This window comes from Chrysoperla carnea, chromosome X, assembly GCF_905475395.1.
Source record: "Chrysoperla carnea chromosome X, inChrCarn1.1, whole genome shotgun sequence".
NCBI lineage: Eukaryota > Metazoa > Arthropoda > Insecta > Neuroptera > Chrysopidae > Chrysoperla > Chrysoperla carnea.
In genome coordinates this window covers 36116732-36135888 of record NC_058342.1, presented here as the reverse complement: position 1 = coordinate 36135888, position 19157 = coordinate 36116732, and the positions used below count along the sequence as shown (strand labels likewise).

The 19157-nt window shown below is 30.5% G+C and overlaps 1 protein-coding gene across 1 annotated transcript in view; it reads right to left on the bottom strand.

Moving 5' to 3' along the window:
* LOC123303082 (homeobox protein Nkx-6.2-like) overlaps nucleotides 1–16906 on the bottom strand; it is a 44649-nt gene extending 27743 nt beyond the window's left edge. The window contains exons 1-3 of the mRNA XM_044886182.1: nucleotides 16718–16906; nucleotides 16209–16606; nucleotides 3401–3572 (exon numbers count right to left, since the gene is read on the bottom strand). Coding sequence (XP_044742117.1) covers nucleotides 3401–3572; nucleotides 16209–16606; nucleotides 16718–16906 — 759 coding nt within the window. The remainder of the gene's footprint in view (nucleotides 1–3400; nucleotides 3573–16208; nucleotides 16607–16717) is intronic.
* Between the last annotated feature and the right edge of the window lie 2251 nt (nucleotides 16907–19157).

The window sequence follows — 19157 nt, the reverse complement described above, 5'->3', positions numbered from 1 at the left end:
TTTTTCCATACTTGCACAAAGGTGTAGCTAGACTTAACTCATCAATTTGTCCAGTTTTAACATTCCATATAGCACAGTCATAAAAATAAAAAATAAATTTTCAAAACTAGTGTGCTGTGGAATGTAAAAACTGGACAAATTGATAATTTAATAGCGTTATGTATTCAAATATTTCAATAAACTTGTAATAATTAAGAATGCTAGCAAAAATAATAAAAACAAGTGAAAACAAATAATTGACTGAGTTAATTGTTGAAATATCATGTATATAGAGTTGATTACATATATAATTGATATTCCCATATAATACATACTATACAATTTGCGCCTTCGCGGGTAAACAGCGTGATTTTTACGAAAAAATGTTTCAAACAAAAGTTGTTTATTTTTTTATAAGAAACATTTTTTACACTTAAACTTTTGTTCTATCTCTAACGGTTTACAAGAGGGGTCCTACGGATCCAAAACCATGACCTATGTTGCTCATTTACAAACTCGACCTCACTTTTTACGTCCTTAGCACGTTGTAGCAAATTTCAGCTTGATATCTCTTTTCGTTCTTGAGTTATCGTGTTGTCAGACGGACAGACGAACAGATTAATTAAATGATTTTATGAACACCTACAACAAAATTTTGTTTTTAGCGTCAATATTTTTAAGCGTTACAAACTTGGGACTAAATTTAATACATTGATTCAGGAAATTGGAGTTAAAATCGAAATTTAATTCGAAAAATCGTCCATTTTGGATTGATTATCTTTGATAGTACTTATAATTGGGATAGGTTTGAGAATCACTGTTGTATAAAAGTGAATTAATTTTTTTTTAAAGGAGCATCAACACAGCACGTGACGTGTAAGTGTAAGTGTAAGCGATGTAATTTAGTTCTCATCTCAGATTTAATATTTTTTTTTAAATGTCTTCTTTTAGTATTTGTGTTATAGTTTGCAGTATTAAGTAAAAGCTATGAGCAATGAGCAATGAGCTACCCTTTTCATAGACGTATACAGACGTACAGACGTACAAGAACGTCTTTAAATGACGTTTATTAATTACTTGCTTTGGTTCATCTTCGCCAAGAGCAAGAGCTTGATATGTCTTGAAGATGTTTTTATAAACAGTCACTAATGTAGAGATGTGATGGTACTTTTTATGGGGCAACATATAGTACCTAGAATTTATCTGTTTTTAATAAAATATCACAATGGCTATGTTACAAAGTTCATAGCACTGTTATTTCTCAACACTATGAAGTAAATAAGACTCAGAGGGTAGTAAAAGGTCACATTTTAAATTTCGCTGTAAAACAATATCATCACATTTCAATTTTGAGTAGTTGTAAACGCTACGATATTGGTCCGCAGTTGTTAGAGTGCTTATCTTAAAAGTGATGAACAAGAATTTGTGTTAGGGCCTTTTTATACCATTGCGGAATAATAAAGCCCAAGGAAAAAGTTCTTAAAAAGTCAAATATTTTCTAAAAGTTCTAATTCTACAACTGGAATATAGTATAAAAATTTACTGGCCAGAAATAAATAAGTAATATTGACAATCAGTCTTCAGCCTATCTGCATTCTTATAAAATTTTCTCATTTCAATACAAATACTGTATCGTTAATAACAAAATCTGTCGAAAAACTACAGAATATTCAAGATACACATTAGTCTAGGTACTACATCTTACCCTTTATATATAACTACATGTACACAAATTGTAATTAAAACTCAGAAAAAAATATTACCAACCGTTTACCTCCACGAAAAAAATTACACTCTTCTTACACCCCGCTCATACCCTCCAAATTCTGTGTTTGATGAGACATATGTTTTCATTCAGGAGTCTTCAAACTTTTTCTTACATAAGGTTAATTTTAAATATTCTAAATTTTTTTTTGTTAGCTATGAATACAAAAATGATGAGAATTTCTCTCATCACAAGAGTAAAAGTGTAAGCGAAAAAAAATTAACTTCAGAAATTGTCGAGCCTCGTATTTTCGTTTAATATAAGTCGTACTCAGTAAATTAAAAAAAACTTGTGATAGAAACATGATGAGGTTATATGATTTACAGAAAATTAGAAGAGTTATTATTTAAAATTAGATTTAGAGTTGATCATCTGTAGCAAAATAAACATCGCATCGTTTAGAGTGAAGAGGGTTGAGATTAGAGGGTGTTTTGTTTGTATTTCTATAGATATATTTAATTATATTTGAACAACTAACTCAATTATAGCTCTAATGATTCGCAACTAAAACTCTTAACTTTAAATGATATGTTGGTTTTTTTTGTGTTACCACCGTACCGTACACATGACGCACACACATACCCCTAATCGTAACAAATCACCCCTTTTAAAAACACACCATTCAATATTCGTTTCAACCCCTTATTGTTGTCAAGTGAGAGAGAAAGAGGGTGGTCGATGTTTTGGTCAAACTTGATTTTGCTGAAAACCACATTGTTGAAAATTCAAAAGTCAAATCTGAACAATTAAACAGTCAAAATTACGATGAATCAGTTAAGGTAGTATGAGCAACAAAGCAATTTTTGATTTAGAATTGAAATTATTTGTAAATTGGCGCTCGTAAGTCGAATTTTGTTACAACTTCATGAAAGTAGACGAAAAATAAGAATAAAATTTTGAAAATTACTCAAATCCACCAAGGTCTAAGGCGTTTGTCTTTGTCTGTTTGTCCATTTAGTCTTGGGTTACGGGTTCGAATCCAGGCAGCGGTAGTGTGAACAATTTATAATTAATGGGAGTGTAGAATTGATCACATTGTCGTCGCTTGGTTAAGATCGAAGCAACCGACTCCACCCACATCAAAAATGTAATTGTAAATATGTTTGTAATTAAATAAATAAAGATTAACAAGTAATAATGTGGGTGGCCTCTGTTATATTCGTATATATCAGAGAAACGGAGATTAAACCCTATTATTATTATTATTACTCGACCGATTCCTTTGAAATTTGATAGGAATCTTCTCTATAAATCTATCTATTGTCGGGACTACGGATTTAAATTTTGAAAAGGTCAAATAAAAATTGTTTGTTTCATTTCGACACCATTTTGTCAATTTTATTTTTGACCGAAGTTCAGACGAAAACTAGATCTTTACGAATTAAGACTTTTTCAAATTGTTTTGATTCAGATTAGTACAAGGGCTTGAATCATGTCAACTTGGATGCCCAGCCCGTTTTTTTTTTTTGTATCCCCCCACTTCAACTACATAAATGTTTTTCATTTTCCTATAATTTTAGTTTGAAAACTACCTACAATTGAGGTTTTTAGACCAGAATACCAGCTTAAAAACTTTTTTTCTTGCTTCCTTAAAATTTTTGCCGATTTTTCCGATGTACATAAAAGAAAAAAAAGAAAATGAAAATAGTTACTTACTTTTACTTGTGATTCAGTCATGCCTAAGGCATACGCTAATTTAGCTCGTTCAGGACCAGCCAGGTATTTGGTTTGTTCGAAAGTTTTCTCCAATGCGAAGATCTGTTGTCCAGAGAACGTTGGCCTCGTATGTTTTTTTTTGGAATCTTTTTCATTGGCATTATTCAATGCACTTGTGTTCACTGCAAAATAAAAATAAACAAAACCAAATAAAGCATTTATGTAAAATTATTTTTTTTGTTTTGATTGAAATGAAAATGGATGAAAGATAAATTTGATGGAATAATATTTAATTAAAACGAATAAATGGATCAACGCCATTAATTTATTTTATATCATATCAACAGTAAATTAAATTATTTTAAAAAAATTATTATTGTGCGGCTATTATTCTGTGTGGGGTTTGGGAAACGGGAATCGAAGGGTATGAGAAAATGTGGGAGTATGTGTACTGTGTAACTATGTAACCCAAGCCAGGATGCAGGGGTGGCTCATTTATTGTTTTGGACGACGAGTCGATGAGCACTTTTTTATTGGCGGGATTACATTTGAATCCTTGATGACACTCGTTTTATCAAATTGTGTTTGTATTAATGGTGTATATACGCACACGAGTTGGCCGCCGCATTCACAGTCCACCGTCCACCGTCTACCGTCGCTGACGCTGACAGCCAGGCGCCTCTGCCCTGTTCCTACTGCCGCCATCAGACACAACTCGTCTCTATTATACAACATTACATTCATATATATATATATATAGATATATAGATACCACCTCCCACTATCATATTAAATCTACTCCACCTCTAACAAACCCCCCCCACTCCCACCCCCACTCTCATCCTTTCCATTTTCTCTTCAATTCCATTTCTATTTTCAAATATACATTTTGAAATAACTGACAGTCTACCGTTACCCATTTATCCTCCCATATTTATTATAAATGTGAAAGTACGTATGTTTTTTTGTTTGTTACGCTTTCACGCAAAAATACTATTACATCATACATCAGAATAACACATGAGCTATAATTTATAAGGATATATTATTAAAAAAAATTAAAAATTTAACTCAATCTGACATTTTACTCCTCTATCTATGAGCATCATTTTAAGCCAAAAATTAAATATTTCTGTAAATAATTTAAAATTGTAAATGAAAAACAATTCATTGCCTGCTTTTTCTGATAAACTCAATGAATTATGGCTATTTTACATTTTAAAAAAATTGAAAACTGTGCATATATTTTAGGCTGTGTAAAACAATCCTTTGGAGTGTTATGGAAGATCAAAAGAGGTGGTGGGTATAAAGTAGTGGTTTTTACTTTTAAACACAGTTAAACGGGCGAGTATCAAGCTAGTATTTTATAAATACAATCACATTTTTATATTTCACTAAAAACTCATCATATGATTTTTATGTAGAAAAAAAAAAAAATGAAAAGAAAAATACACTTAGAATATTCCACATTTTCTTTCTCATCCATCCATTATTTTCTTATATAATATTTTAAATATTAAATAATTATATATTTCCTGAAAAATCATTTTTCATATTTCAATAATACATATATATTAATATTATTATGACATTTTTTAATTTTATTTTTTACAAGTGTTCACAAACATTATAATCATTTCTATATAATTTATTAATAATTTATACATGTTTACTGTATAGGTACAGTGAAACCATTTATTAAAATATTTTTCTCATACAAGATAGCCATGGCCAGGTACAGAATTTTCTTGTAGGCGTGTTTTCCTTTGCTACAGAGCAAGTGTAATCATTTCACTGTTTTTAGGGGCTAAGATAAAGAAATTAAAGTGGGGGGAGATACTAAGAAATGAGTCCGATATTTTTTTCGGTATATTTTTTGCGCATTTCTAAATTAAAATTGCGTTTTATTTTGTTTCTCTCAGATAAGCGTATTTTTTTTTCGAGGCGGGTATCTTTGAAGCGGTACAACTTCCGTTTCAATGATGATTTTTCTTTCAAATTTGTTTTATATAATCTTAAAATAATAATTAATAAATGATTAAAACCTCAAAGTTCTCCCTTCTCATTGTTGGTCAAACATATTTCCCAAAAAATAAACTAAATTCAAATTTCTACACCAATTCCCAACAATTAAAATCGTAATCGTGTTTATATCATTAGCATGGTAGGTATTAAGGATGTACGAGTGCCAGGGCAATGTTGGATAAGAACCATTTAAAATATCTCCACACAAATATCAATTTGAATGTCCCGGTCATGTACTTTATTTCGTCGCCAATAGATGTCAGTAAGAGTCATATTTTGCAGTCAATGTTTCAGTTTTACCTGAAAAAACGAATAAAATGACATTTTCTAAAAATGTAACCTGACTAGATCTATTTTTCACTTGTACTACCTTAAGAAGATTAAACATATGTGAGATATAATAAAGGTACGTGTAAGTGATGTGATGAGAGCGAAACGCACAGTAACTGATGCAACGTTACGGTACGGTACCTTATGTACCCATAATATGTCAATATTTTGTAAACAGCAAACAGTTCACTGTTTACACTTTTACCGTTTACATATTTAGTACAAAATGTAGGTAAATAATTATCTAATCACAATTTCAAAATTGATTAAAAATTAATTTATATTTTTACACGACATACAAAAACCTGTTGAAAAATTAACTGCATTTGCTATGAAAATAAAGCTACAAAATTTACAACCTCCGAGCTACATGTCCAATTTCTCAATGTGTCGCAAATGTCTCCAGAAATCTGCGAGGGTCTCATCAAATTTTCAAACACGTACAATCGCTTAAAAAGACTTGAGAACGAATTTGAAATGATTTCGATCGATATCTCAATAACGATGGACGATAGGTCAAAAATGTAAAGGACCTTAATTGTAGATCGTAAGAAAAGCAACAAAAAAGTATTGTATAAAAATTTTCGTATCTCAACGGAGAACCGAGTTATTACGAAAAAATTAAATTTAATCGTTTTTTCAAGATGGCGGAAAATCCACCAGGCAATTTCGGTCGACAATTCGAAGCTTTTCTAGACTTCCTCCATGTAATATAAAATATAATATGATCAAGGTGGCTTTCTTTGATAAAATTCCAGCTAAACGAGCAGTTGGAAGGAAAAAAATTAGCTGGATGGATAATCTAAAAGCTTTAACTGGAATGACATTAGAAGAAATATGCAGAGCCCCGGAAAAGCGAAAAACATGGACTAAAGTAGTCTCTAACATCCCTTAAAGGGATATGGAACCATGCATACATACATATAATAGTCGTAATTATTCATTGAGCATATCAGAGAAGATGGCCGTGAAATATTTTATATTAACTATTTTTACAGAAATCTGTAATTTATGATAATGTCAAATAACTACTTTTATAGAAATCTGTAATTTATGGTAATGTCAAATAATAATATATTTTGTCAAATATTTATATATTTTTATAAATTATATCTCATGTGTTATTCTGATATATTGCTGTACAGTTTCATTAAAAACCATTCGCTAGTTTTAGCATGAAAGCGTAACAAACAAACAAACAAACATGCTTACTTTCGCATTTATAATATATAGAGATATAGAGATTTTGTACCTAAATCTTGCAGTTCAAATTTGAGTTCATTTTTATTTTTTGAGTGGTCATGAAAACAGACCATAATGATTGAATCTAAGATCAATATTTCTAAGTTATAAAAAAACTTTTAGACTAAACTTAACATACCCTTCATGTATATTACATATAAAAACATTTCAACTATTTTTTTTTTCGTGTAAATTATTTGTTACAATCAAAATATAAAATTGAATATTAATTCGAAATTTCTATATAGAAAGTGTTGAATTTCGATGTGAATGAACAAAAAAAAAAAAAGACAAGGATATGAAATCGAATAAAATACACACACATATAGTTATTTGTTCCTTTTTTTTTGTTTTTCGTTGTTACGTGACTAGAAAATAGAATTTTTATTGAACAGTGATAGTTTGATCGAATAGCGTGTCAAACAAGTGCTATATTTCCTCGAATATCTGCTGACAACAGCTAAAAAAAACATATATATATGTGTAACGTCTCTCCAGGGATATGTATATGATATTTGAACAAATTCAATAACACATCTTAAAGGATGATACTCATCTTTCGTAACCAGGATAAAACATCCACATATATTGTTTATTCAAATAATATATATACAGGGCGTTCTGTTATTGACTGCAGATCGTTGGCCTACAGAATAAGCTCATAAAGACGAACAAAAAAGCTCTTTACCAAATTTCGATCTGAGGCCTGATTCGGGAGATGTGACTATGGGAAAATAAAAATATTTATGAATTCACAAACTTATCAAATTCATTAAATTAGTAGGTGTCACTTTGAGGAGACTATCATAAAACAATAATTGATTTAATTGGGTAGTGAATACTAAAAAAAATATTTGGTTGTTATTATTTATAAAGAAAACAAAAATATGATTCACCAATACGATTAGATGTGGGAGGTATCAAATTATATATTATAATAGGTCCGGGATTTTTAATTTTCAGAATTAATCGAACTTCATATAAAAAATTAAAATAAGGTACTTTCGGTAGTAAAAAATAAATTATGAAATTAGATAAAAATTAAAATTTATGTAGAAATATGCTCAAATATTCTGATTTTGAGTCATAAAAGAATATTATTTTTTTATTATATTAAAATTAAAAGTCGGTAATTTTTAATCTGTACATCACGTGACCTAAAACAACAGCCGCCATGATATGACATCATAAAGGCAAAAATAATATGCATTAATTACTTATTTGTTGATTACTTTCATGGAAATTGTAGGTTATGTAACCATTAATCAACTTTGTTTTTAAGTACATATAATAATTACATATATAATAACGACTGTTGTTTTTACCAATATTACGTCACCAAAATGACTGACAGTGTTTTTGACAGAATAAAAAAGGTTTAAAATTTAATTTAATTTAATTGCAAGAAAGTGGGATACTTTTTTGTGGGTTTTTATAAAGTAAATCCACATTTTGAAGTACTTTTTCAAATATAGTAGAATACCTTATTGCATCCATGGGCAAACGTGGCTTAAAGAAGCCACTCAGACTTGATAAACTTAAACTTAACTAATTTGGTTTTTATTCTTAACCAAACATTTTGTACCTTTATTAAAGTTCTACTAAAATGAAAAATGAAGCAATGATTGCACTCTTCTAAAAGGGAATTCCATAATCAATGCTTCCTCTCTAATAGATTCTAGCTTTGTCCGAATTCACTTCGAAACTTCGAGAAAAAAAAACATATGGCAATAGTTAAATTACAAAAAAAAAAATTTGATTTTCGAATAAAATTGGCCAAAAACAATTGAGTTCGAGTTTATTAAAAAGTAATGATTTGCTTTGAAGTTAATATTCGATATCAATTCGAAATAAACTGTTACATGGTAAAATACATTTGTGTAACAAAATGAAGTTAGAATGGTCGAACAGAGAAAATGGATCATGAGTTAGAATATAATATATTACATGAAGGCGGTAACAAATTCAACGATGAATGTTCGTCGAATGTCTCGACTCTCGACAACATATACAGATACATCGAATAGGGCGTCATCAAACTCGAATATATATGTATATTGTTACTGTTACTGTTACTGTTACCTAGAACTCGAAGTGTATTTTCATGTAGAAAGTTTCAAAAGATGTTGTATACATATCGCTTTTTTTTTAATGCATTCAAATAAAATTCTACATACAGAAATTTTTATCGAATATGTCGAACATATACTTCATTAAGATTTTTTTAAATAGAATTAAATTTTTTTTGTAACTATCTTCTTTACCCCACGCTATACTTTGTTTGCTGGTTGAGAGGTAAAACCAAAAAAAGACCAACTTAAAACGACCCCAAAATCCGAGGATGTGTTAACTAGCAAACTAAAAGTTTTTTAATCGATTCAGCTTGCCATGAATTTTGAGAATATTTTGAAAATAATTTACAATCTATCACTTTATATTTTTTGAGAAAAATGAGTTGAGTTATCAGAAGTTAAAACATAATAGAGATAATTTAAAGTAAACACATATTGGGTTGACTACTAAATCAGAAGTATGTCTTTTTTAAGCTAATATTACAATTATTTCATAAAGTATAGAGTTAAAGTAGCTTTAATATTGAATTCTTTAAACAATAAAACAAGTATTTGACTTCTTAAATTAATACTTTATTTTCAGAATTACCAATGCACAGACATGCAAACAATTTTTATCTTGTTGTATATTTTTCATTTTTTTGGAATTGTCTTTTTTTTTTTATAGCAAATCGACTACAACTAAATATTTATAAAAAAATAGACAGAAGAAAGAGCATAAAAAAATAATCTTACAAAATTGAACATCTGTACGAAGATACGATCGAAGCATAGTTCGAGCCGGGTGTCCCACGACATCTCTCGTTTTTTTTTTAACCTAGAAATGAATGTTGCTTAGTGTATTGTGATTCAGTTGGGATTTTTCCAATTCGTCATTATAGACAATTTTGATTATACGTTGCACCCGACACGTGTCATGAATTTTCCGATAGCATATAACATGGTTTACGGATACGGATACGAAATAACATGGTTTATAAATAATAGAAAGATGATGTTTATAATTGAGATTTAAATAATTTAATTACATATGAATATTAAGGATTAAGTAAATAAATTAGTTTGCAAAGGACTTCATCTCATCTCATCTCCACTTCACTTTACTTCATATTTGAATTACGACTTCGATTCTGACTTCGTCACGTTCATGTTACGCTTACAAAAGATTTTAATTCAATTCTAATACCCTTTCTTAATTCATTTTAAATGAATTTCAAAATTTCATTTACCGTTTACCCTCCATACAAGCTGTATCCCGCAACTTCGCCCAACAACATTCTAATTTAATGGGTAGGTATTGAAAGTCTGTCAAGTAAGTATCTCATGTAAAATGTATAAAAAATACTATCAAAACTTCGAAAACAGTTGTAACAATTATGGTTCTAGACTCCCTAAACCCTCCAGTAAGGAATTTGAACTGATTATATGAGGAATTTCTCGAAAACTACTTAAGATACCGTTGCACCAGGTACCTCTGAGACCAATTCTGTCGACGATATTTGTGTAACGAGTTTGAAATCATTGTCACCACTATTAACCGAATAGGGTATTCCACTATTTTTGAAAAAGTACCTCTAAATGTTGATTTTGCTAATAAAAAGCCACCAAAAATTTATTTCGGAAAAATACACATGCTTTCTTGCCAAAAACTTAAATTTTAAACCTTTTTTAAACTGTCGAAAACGTGGGCAATCCAATTTGATGACGTAATATTTGTATCACTATACGAAATAACATAAATAAGTTTGACAGATATATTCATAGACATCTGATTATAATAAATATAAATACTTATTTTCTATGTATATATTATACCCAACTGTCTACACTAAACTAACTGATGGTCTATGACTCATACCGATATGACATCACAGCAAGACTTACCCGCGTTTTAGGTCACGTATCATTATTTTTTATCTAACAACACATTTCCGGTAAAGAATTCTCACTCCACAGAGAGAATAGTGAAGTTGGGTTTTGAAAATCTTTAGAAATGTGTATCAATTAAAAATGTTTAAAACTCCTAATTAATAAAAATTCAATCAAAAAAATAAATTTTAGAGATGAAAATGTTTTTAAAAAAAAAAAGCAACAAACACGTTTTCAAAATCTCTGATTCTATATAGATATTTATAATGGTAAAAAATGTATCAATTGAAATTCGATCATAAAAACAAAAAGTATAGGTACAAAAAATAACAAACAAGCAATGTAGAATGAAAAGCTGGAAAAACCATAATCATAAAAAGTAGCAGAAAACACAGAGATTTAAATATAGAAATATTAAAATGGTAATGAAAGTTGTAAAATTACCTTATTTTACATTCATAGCTTGATAGCCGTCATTTTACGACTGCAAGGTCTGTGCTACAACTTATTTTATTTATTGCAAATATAACAACTATACCTATTACATGTCCTACCCTCCATACCTTATACCTTATACCTTATTTATATGACCTTATAAGCAAGCTATATCAACCTATTATTTATAATTGATTTCAAAATACATTATTACATAATTACGTTTTGTTTTATATAAAAACAAAGAACACTCAGCTCAGTTTTTGCCAATTTTTGGATCGATGTTCCTTATCGCACGTTATCGTTCTGATTTGTATGCCGGTTGGGAGGTAAAATCAAAAAAATTTTTAATAAAAAATACTTTTTAAGGGACAAGCTTGTATTGTACTAAAAAGTAGAAAATAATTTTATCTTTGTGTCATTCATAAACGACTATTAGTAAAAGCTTGAGTCATTCAGTTCAAAATATCAAATATCCTAATTATTTTTCGATTCATTCGGGTAGGAGTGATTCATAGATAAAACTTTTTTTTCTACTTTTTAGTTCAATAAAAGCTTGTTCCTTAAAAAGTATATTTTATTAAAAGTTTTAATTTTAAGGTAGTACTATCGGTAATAGACTTTGCATTCAGAATTTAATGAAACTTGGCATAGTTGTCCATTATTATATCATAATTAACCAGTTAAATTTCTAGGGGCCTTCAGAGAACTTCGAGAAAATGGGGTGTTCAAGTAATCCAACCCAACTTATAAAAAGCCCTAGCAGCATTTTCCACGAGATTGGATTTTCCATGGATGTGAATAATAAATGTTTAATTTACTTGTAAAAAAGAGGATTTATAGGGATATGTTTATTGTATATGCTAATAATAACTAACATATGGTGATTTAGTGGTGATTATATTAGATATTGGTTTTAGATAAGTTTACTAATAAAATTAATTATATTAGATTTGAAATATTATTAAAAATTTTTTTATTTTTATTGTAGGTAAATGTTGATTTTATATATTAAAAAATATTTAATTTAATTAATTTTATGAAACATGAACATACGTTAACTGTTACAGTAGAACCAAACATTCACAGTGACGGATTTAGCGAAAAGAGATCCCCCAAAGATCCTAACAATTTTCATTGTAAAATTATATGAAACTTTTTATTCTTAAACATCCGAATTATTTGAAGAAAAAAAACTCGTAAAACTCGTAACTGATGAATAATTTGTGTAAAGAAAATAAGTATTTCTTCTAAACAGTGATTTCCTCTAAATTTTCTAGTCTAATTTTCGGAACCCAACTGATTGATCTATGTTGCTCATTTACGAACTTAAACTTACTTTTTACGTCCTAAGAATGCTATAAAAATTTCAATTTGGGATCTCTTTTCGTTTTTAAGTTATCGTGTCCACAGACAGACAGATAGACGGACGGATAGTCAGAATTGGGCGTGATTTTATGAACACCTATACCAAAACTTTGTTCGTATCATCAATATTTTTAAGCTGTAGTTATAAACTTGGGACTAAACTTAATATACCTTGATATATATTTCATATATACAGGGTATAAAAAAAGATAATTTTGATAGCGGCATCCGCCTGCTAGGAAAAAAGGATAGTATTTTTCGTTTGCTGAAGACTTAAAGCCGCCACTGTGTACCCACTACCCACAAATAGTAGATACACATATTTATAGTAGCGTTGCGGTTGAAATGAGCGGTTGATACGTTATGCTTCGCCTCATCAACTAAATACTTCAATAATGATGTTAGCTTTTAAATCAAATTACTGAAATTTTCACTTCATTAGTTTCACTCGCTATAGGTATCTATCGAATAGTAATATGTTGCTACTGCAATCTACAATCAAATTCAATTTGGCTCACATTTTTTTAATTAAATTATATGGGTACTATAGTGATGGGACGAATATTCGCGTAATTTTTAACATTCGCATCGTTTTTTGCGAATATTTTTGCCAATAAATCATCAAAAATTTGTATCATTAATTGCAAAATAATCTCAAACTTCACTAATATGTACTTTACTCATATTTTAATTATCACTTTTTAATCATTAGTTCGAGATATAGAAGATTTTCTTTTTCATTTTTTTGCTAAAATTTCCGAGAAAGGCACAATTATATTTAACTATCAAGTCTTTCTATTTTACTAACTACGACTTACGAAATCTGCTTTTTGAAATTCGAGAGTATTATTACGTACTATCAATCAATACCTCGCAGGGAAATGACATTTTGTTCTATTGCAAAGTATAAATAATTCGATATATCGAGTATTTTCGGGTTCAGCGGAAAGGAATGGCATTTTTTTTCGACTTACTGACGTTTACCGAGGTTCCACTGTATAATAATATCGAATAAAACGCCAGATCGGTTGTAATGATCAACTATTTATATCAGCAAAAATTTTTTAAGCGAAAAATGGTCCAATTTTACTGATTTAACCTCTGTAAGCGAAGAAAAAGCTATAAATATATAATACAGTTTTTTTTCTGTATCAATCAATTGAAGAACAATAGAAAAGAATTTAGAAGCTTAAGGAGCTTTACGGCAAATTGATTTTAGAGGATTTCGAATATATAGATATAGAGAGATATGTTCAATTTACTTCTTGACCATTGTACAGTTGAGTCGAAGCTCGTATATGCTGCTTACACTATCTCGCTAGTCGCTACTAATAAATTATAGCCACCCCAAACCTCCTCGAATACCCGCTTTTCTTCTTACAATTTTATTTTCAATGAAAAACCAATAAGAGTAAAATATATAAAAATAAAAATTCAAATAAATTGAATATTTAAAAGAAGGTGGCATACAGATTTATTTCTTTCCATTTTGATTACTTTCACATTTTAACCAAAGTGCCTGCATCTAAGATGGCTTTTTTCAAAGTTTGTTACTTTTAAACGTTCGAATAGAAAGTCTTAATAGATTAGGAGATAATCTGAAAAACCAACAATTAAAGGCATGGACCAACTACGAGGGAGGGCGAATCGCCAAAAGCCTGTTGGGTGAAGGAAACTCGCTCGGTAACAGAGCCGAGGAGATCTTGAAACTAAACAGAGCTGATATTAGAGTCATCGTAGAGTTACTCACAGGGCATGATAACCTGAACAAGTTCCAACATCAGATTGGAAAAAGACAATCTCCCGCGTGTGACAGATGCGGAGAAAATTCAGAAGAAACATCGATCCACTTTCTCTGTTACTGCCCGGCGCTCATACAGCAGCGAAGGAAATGATTGGGTTCGGCCATAGTCGAACCAGAAGAAATTAGGAAACTCAGCGCTAGGCAAATTCTGAGTTTCAGTACATCAGTTGGTTATAATAGCCACTGAAAAGTGTAGCGGGGATAGAGTACAAGCGTCTATTTGGCTAGGTGCTCTGAACCATTGCTTCGAGGCGCGATGCTCGAGCATGGCTCGCTAACCTCCATAAACATACCCATACCCAAACGTTCGAATAAGCGCAACAACAATCTGATAATAACTTTTTAGAACACGCCAAACCGCAATCGATCGATCAAGTTGTTAGAAAAGTTATGGCAGATTTAATCTCAAAACTTCGAAATCTGATGTATATACACCCGAATTTCGAACACCCGGAAATCAATAGCTTTTTAATTATAAAAAATTTTTATTTTTCATGGCCGGAAGTTAAAAATTATTATTATTACTTCTTGTTTTTATTTACTTTTAATCATGTATACGATATTTATTAACATCAAAGTCTTTCGATTATAATTGATGTTTTTTTAATATGATGCATACAGTGTAATCTAAATATTGACAAATATCTTGTCTATTAATCTTAATTAAAGAGAATTGAAAAAAAAATACAATTTTTTTCGCTGAAAATGCAATGTTTATAATTTTGAAAATATTCTTAATAAGGAACAAAATTATTTTATTTAAGATGTTTCCAACACGCTTATATTTTTCAAAAACATTCTCACTCTCCTAATATTGCCGTCGTTGAAAATTCGCCGCCCTGGGCATTAGATCCGAGTGTCCTTAACTTTACCATTACTAAGAATTTGTTACTTTTTATCGATAAATTATTCAATTATATTTTTTAACAAAACGACTTGGTTCGCATTTTAACATTAAATTAGCTTATCTTAAGAAACGAAAATTTCCCAACGTTACCATATTGAAAATTTGCCGTTTTTTATCCGTAAATTGTTCATGAAAGTTTTAATTTTGTGACTGAATTATTTTGCTGCGCTAATTTAATATGTTAGTAATAAATTACAACTAATTTTTTTTAAAAGTAATTGAACAGCAAAATGAAAAATTTCAGGAATAATTTACGGATAAAAAACGTCAAATTCCCCATTTGGAAAAGTTGGAAAATTTAGAAATTGTTGCTATTAATTACTACAAGTTGTTTTTATTGATTCGCGAATGTTAGTAAATTTGCTTTTACCAAATTTTATTATGATAAGCTAACATTCTACACTTGTGTTCTAAATGGGGAAATGTAAATGAAAAACCATGATAAATGACACTTTACTAATAAATAATTGTTTAAAAAACACGCTTTTGCAACTAGTTGAACTTAAAATTAGAAAATAATTTCTGAGTTCATCTAAAAAACGTAGAAAAGTGATTAAGAAGGTCATAAGTGTCCGAAGATTCAATTCAATTCGACTTTTTGAAGTGAGTAAAAATGGTTAATTTTGCTCTATTTTAGTAGATTTACTCGAATCATATTTTGATCTTTAGTTTGTGTAATGCGTCGGAACTCGGAAGGGCATATGTTTTTCCCGTCGGATGAGTTGATGAGTATAAAAAAGAGTGTACAAGTAAAACGTACCTGTGCTAAGTCGATCTCTCCATGCCATTGGATTTGCAACAAGACCTTGAAAGCCTGGCCAATAAATACTACCAGCACTTGGATTTGCACTTTTGCCAGCTTGTACAGCCGCATTGTTTGCATGATGTTGAAAGAACGCAGCGGCTGCAATATTAAAACCGCGTAAGCCAGCTGTAGCGGATGCAGGACTACCCGAACCCGGTTGTGATGTATGTGACCCGTCCACAGTGGACGTGGTCATTCCCAAACTGTTATGTGCAGCGAATGCTAAATTCGCTGGAAAGTGTAAATGATTTGTGGATGTGTTATTAGCGGTAGTCGTTTGCGACGGTCGCGACAAAATATGGTCGATACCGTGAGGATTCCCTAACGTGCCATTCCCATTACTTGAACTATTGTTGGACCGTTCTAAATGTATGTTTGTACGCTCCAACAATGAATGTTCAATACTATTGTTGTCCGAGGATGAATCGATGCCCCGTTCTCGATTCATATCTTGGGCATTTTTCATTTCAGTCATTGTATGCAAGGCGGCTAATGGAGCCGCCAACATATTTCTGCTTCGCTCTAAATTTAAAAAACCAAAATTTTGTGTTGAACTCGCAAATTCAAGCATTTTACTAACAGCCAACGGTGGCGGTGTCACAGATACCTCCGAATGATCACTCATTGAAGTCTCACTGTGTTGGGTCATCTGGGATTCGGATGATGCCGCCGTGATTGCAGTTTAATTTGTGACACGCGAATGCACGTGTCTACGCTTTCAAACAATAAATCGTTTCCTTTGTAACACTAATTAGTTAACACTTTTAAAAATAAAAAACACTTTAAAATCCTGTCATCCAAATGCAGTTCACTTTTAAAATCACTTTGCACTTAAAAAACTCATTATCATTATTTTTCAACACAAAACTTTCAATTTTTATTTATTTCCAATTCAATTAAAGAAGACTTCATTTGATCTAGAAGCAGAGCAGACTTGCAGTTTAGATTTAGAGTCCTTACAGCCAGAGTCAGTCAGTGAAGTCAGTGGTTTACCGATGCCAGTGCCAGCGACAATTATTCAATGATTCGAATATAAATATCATCTCTCACCTTAGAAATATTTTGCTAAAGAAAGGCACGATTGATTATAAAACTTTATAGCAATACCAACCGTACATGTACGTTAGCCTTACGTTTCTATCATCTACGTTCACATACTTTATATCCCATGTTAACCTCTCTCACTCTCATGTCGATACACTCTAACATATGAATCGAACAAAGACAGATATATCATCATCTGCATATTCATTTACGCCCATCTCAACAGATTCGAATGTGTTGGACAAAGCTAAGAACATGGGTAAACATAAGGCTCTGCTTAAAATATGTTTGGGAGGCGCTAAATATCACGTTTGGGCGTGGTTTCAAGCACACCATATATATATTTTATGAAAATTGATATGTGAATATGCTGGAAATTTTCCTCAGAGTCCTTTTTTTTCAGTTGTGAAAAACTCGAAATTGAAAATAAGGTGACAAAGAAACTATATTATCGAAAATTTATAATTTGCTCCAATTTCTAAATGAATGAATTTATTTTAAATATGTGCTACGTTTCGTTTATGATTTTGAGCCTTCATCAGAATGTATTATTTATTTTATTAGGGCACTCTGGTCTGGTCCTTTGATTTTCTAGTTTATCTTTTTATGATAGGTTGTTCAATTTTCCAGGAATTGTATCCAAATATCAGCAATTTTCATCTAACCTACTGTAATAGGTGTTTGCCAAGTCCTAGCCAAGCATCTCACCATCGACACTCCTAGCGACCATAAAATTTTGACTACTACTTATGTAATATCTTGTGTGGATTCAATATCTTGAAATGCTTTTGTCTGACGGATTAATTAATGCTATTTTCGTTATTTTTAGGTCAAAATCGACAGTAAAAATATTTTTTCATATCTCGAAATTTTGCAAAGAAACAGCAAAAAACTTAGACACAGCGAAAATGTTGCCGCTGATTAAAATCAGTTTTTCAAGATATCACTCTCATAGTTCTGAGTTTCTAAATCCGAGTAATTGAAATCTGGCGAGTAAATGAATGCGATTTTCGTTATTGATTCGTAATCAGTGACCTCGAAAACACCCGAAAAATAATTTTCGAGATAAAGTTTAGAATTTTTTTAAATTTTTTATCACTGCTATTATTTGGGGTGCTTTGGAAGTGAGAAAACTACCCTAATTTTCTTAATTTTCATAGAAATGCTTTTCCAGACTTTCCGATTTATTGAGTGGACTGAGTAATCGAAATTTTTACTTAAATCCACTGAATCCTGAATCCTGAAAAACGACGTAGATATTTTGTGCGTCATTCAAATTTCTTGTAGTAAATTAATAAGATAAATTTATTAATTATGATAAAAAATTATGAATATAATATAAAGAAAATGTAAATAATTGTTTGAAGTGACGATGATCGGATCATAGGACTTATAGGACTCGGACTACGACACACGAGTTACAAGTTTTCTACTTACAAGTACATTCATTGTATATTAAATGCATTTTGATTGGTTACTTGTAATCATAGTCAAGTTTATTTGGTTGGCTCTTTTCCACTACCATTCACCTCCACTATTCGATTGGATAACGTCTGTTTATTGTATTTTATAAAACAGTTACACCGTTCAACGTTCAACGTTCTACCTTCTACCACTCAACCAGACTAAACGCCCTTATTCTTATAAAATATTCACCATGTCTTTTTTTTTTCGATTCGTGTCTTTTATTTTTACAAATAAAAATATCGTTTTTTTTTTTGCGAAGAAACACCCCCTTTTTCTAGCGCCCCCATCTTTGCTTTCCAATACTTCGTACAAAATCGAAAATTCGATCTCTTGTTAACCATGACAGCTAAATTGATTAATTTATCAATCGATTTAAATCAAGAATACGT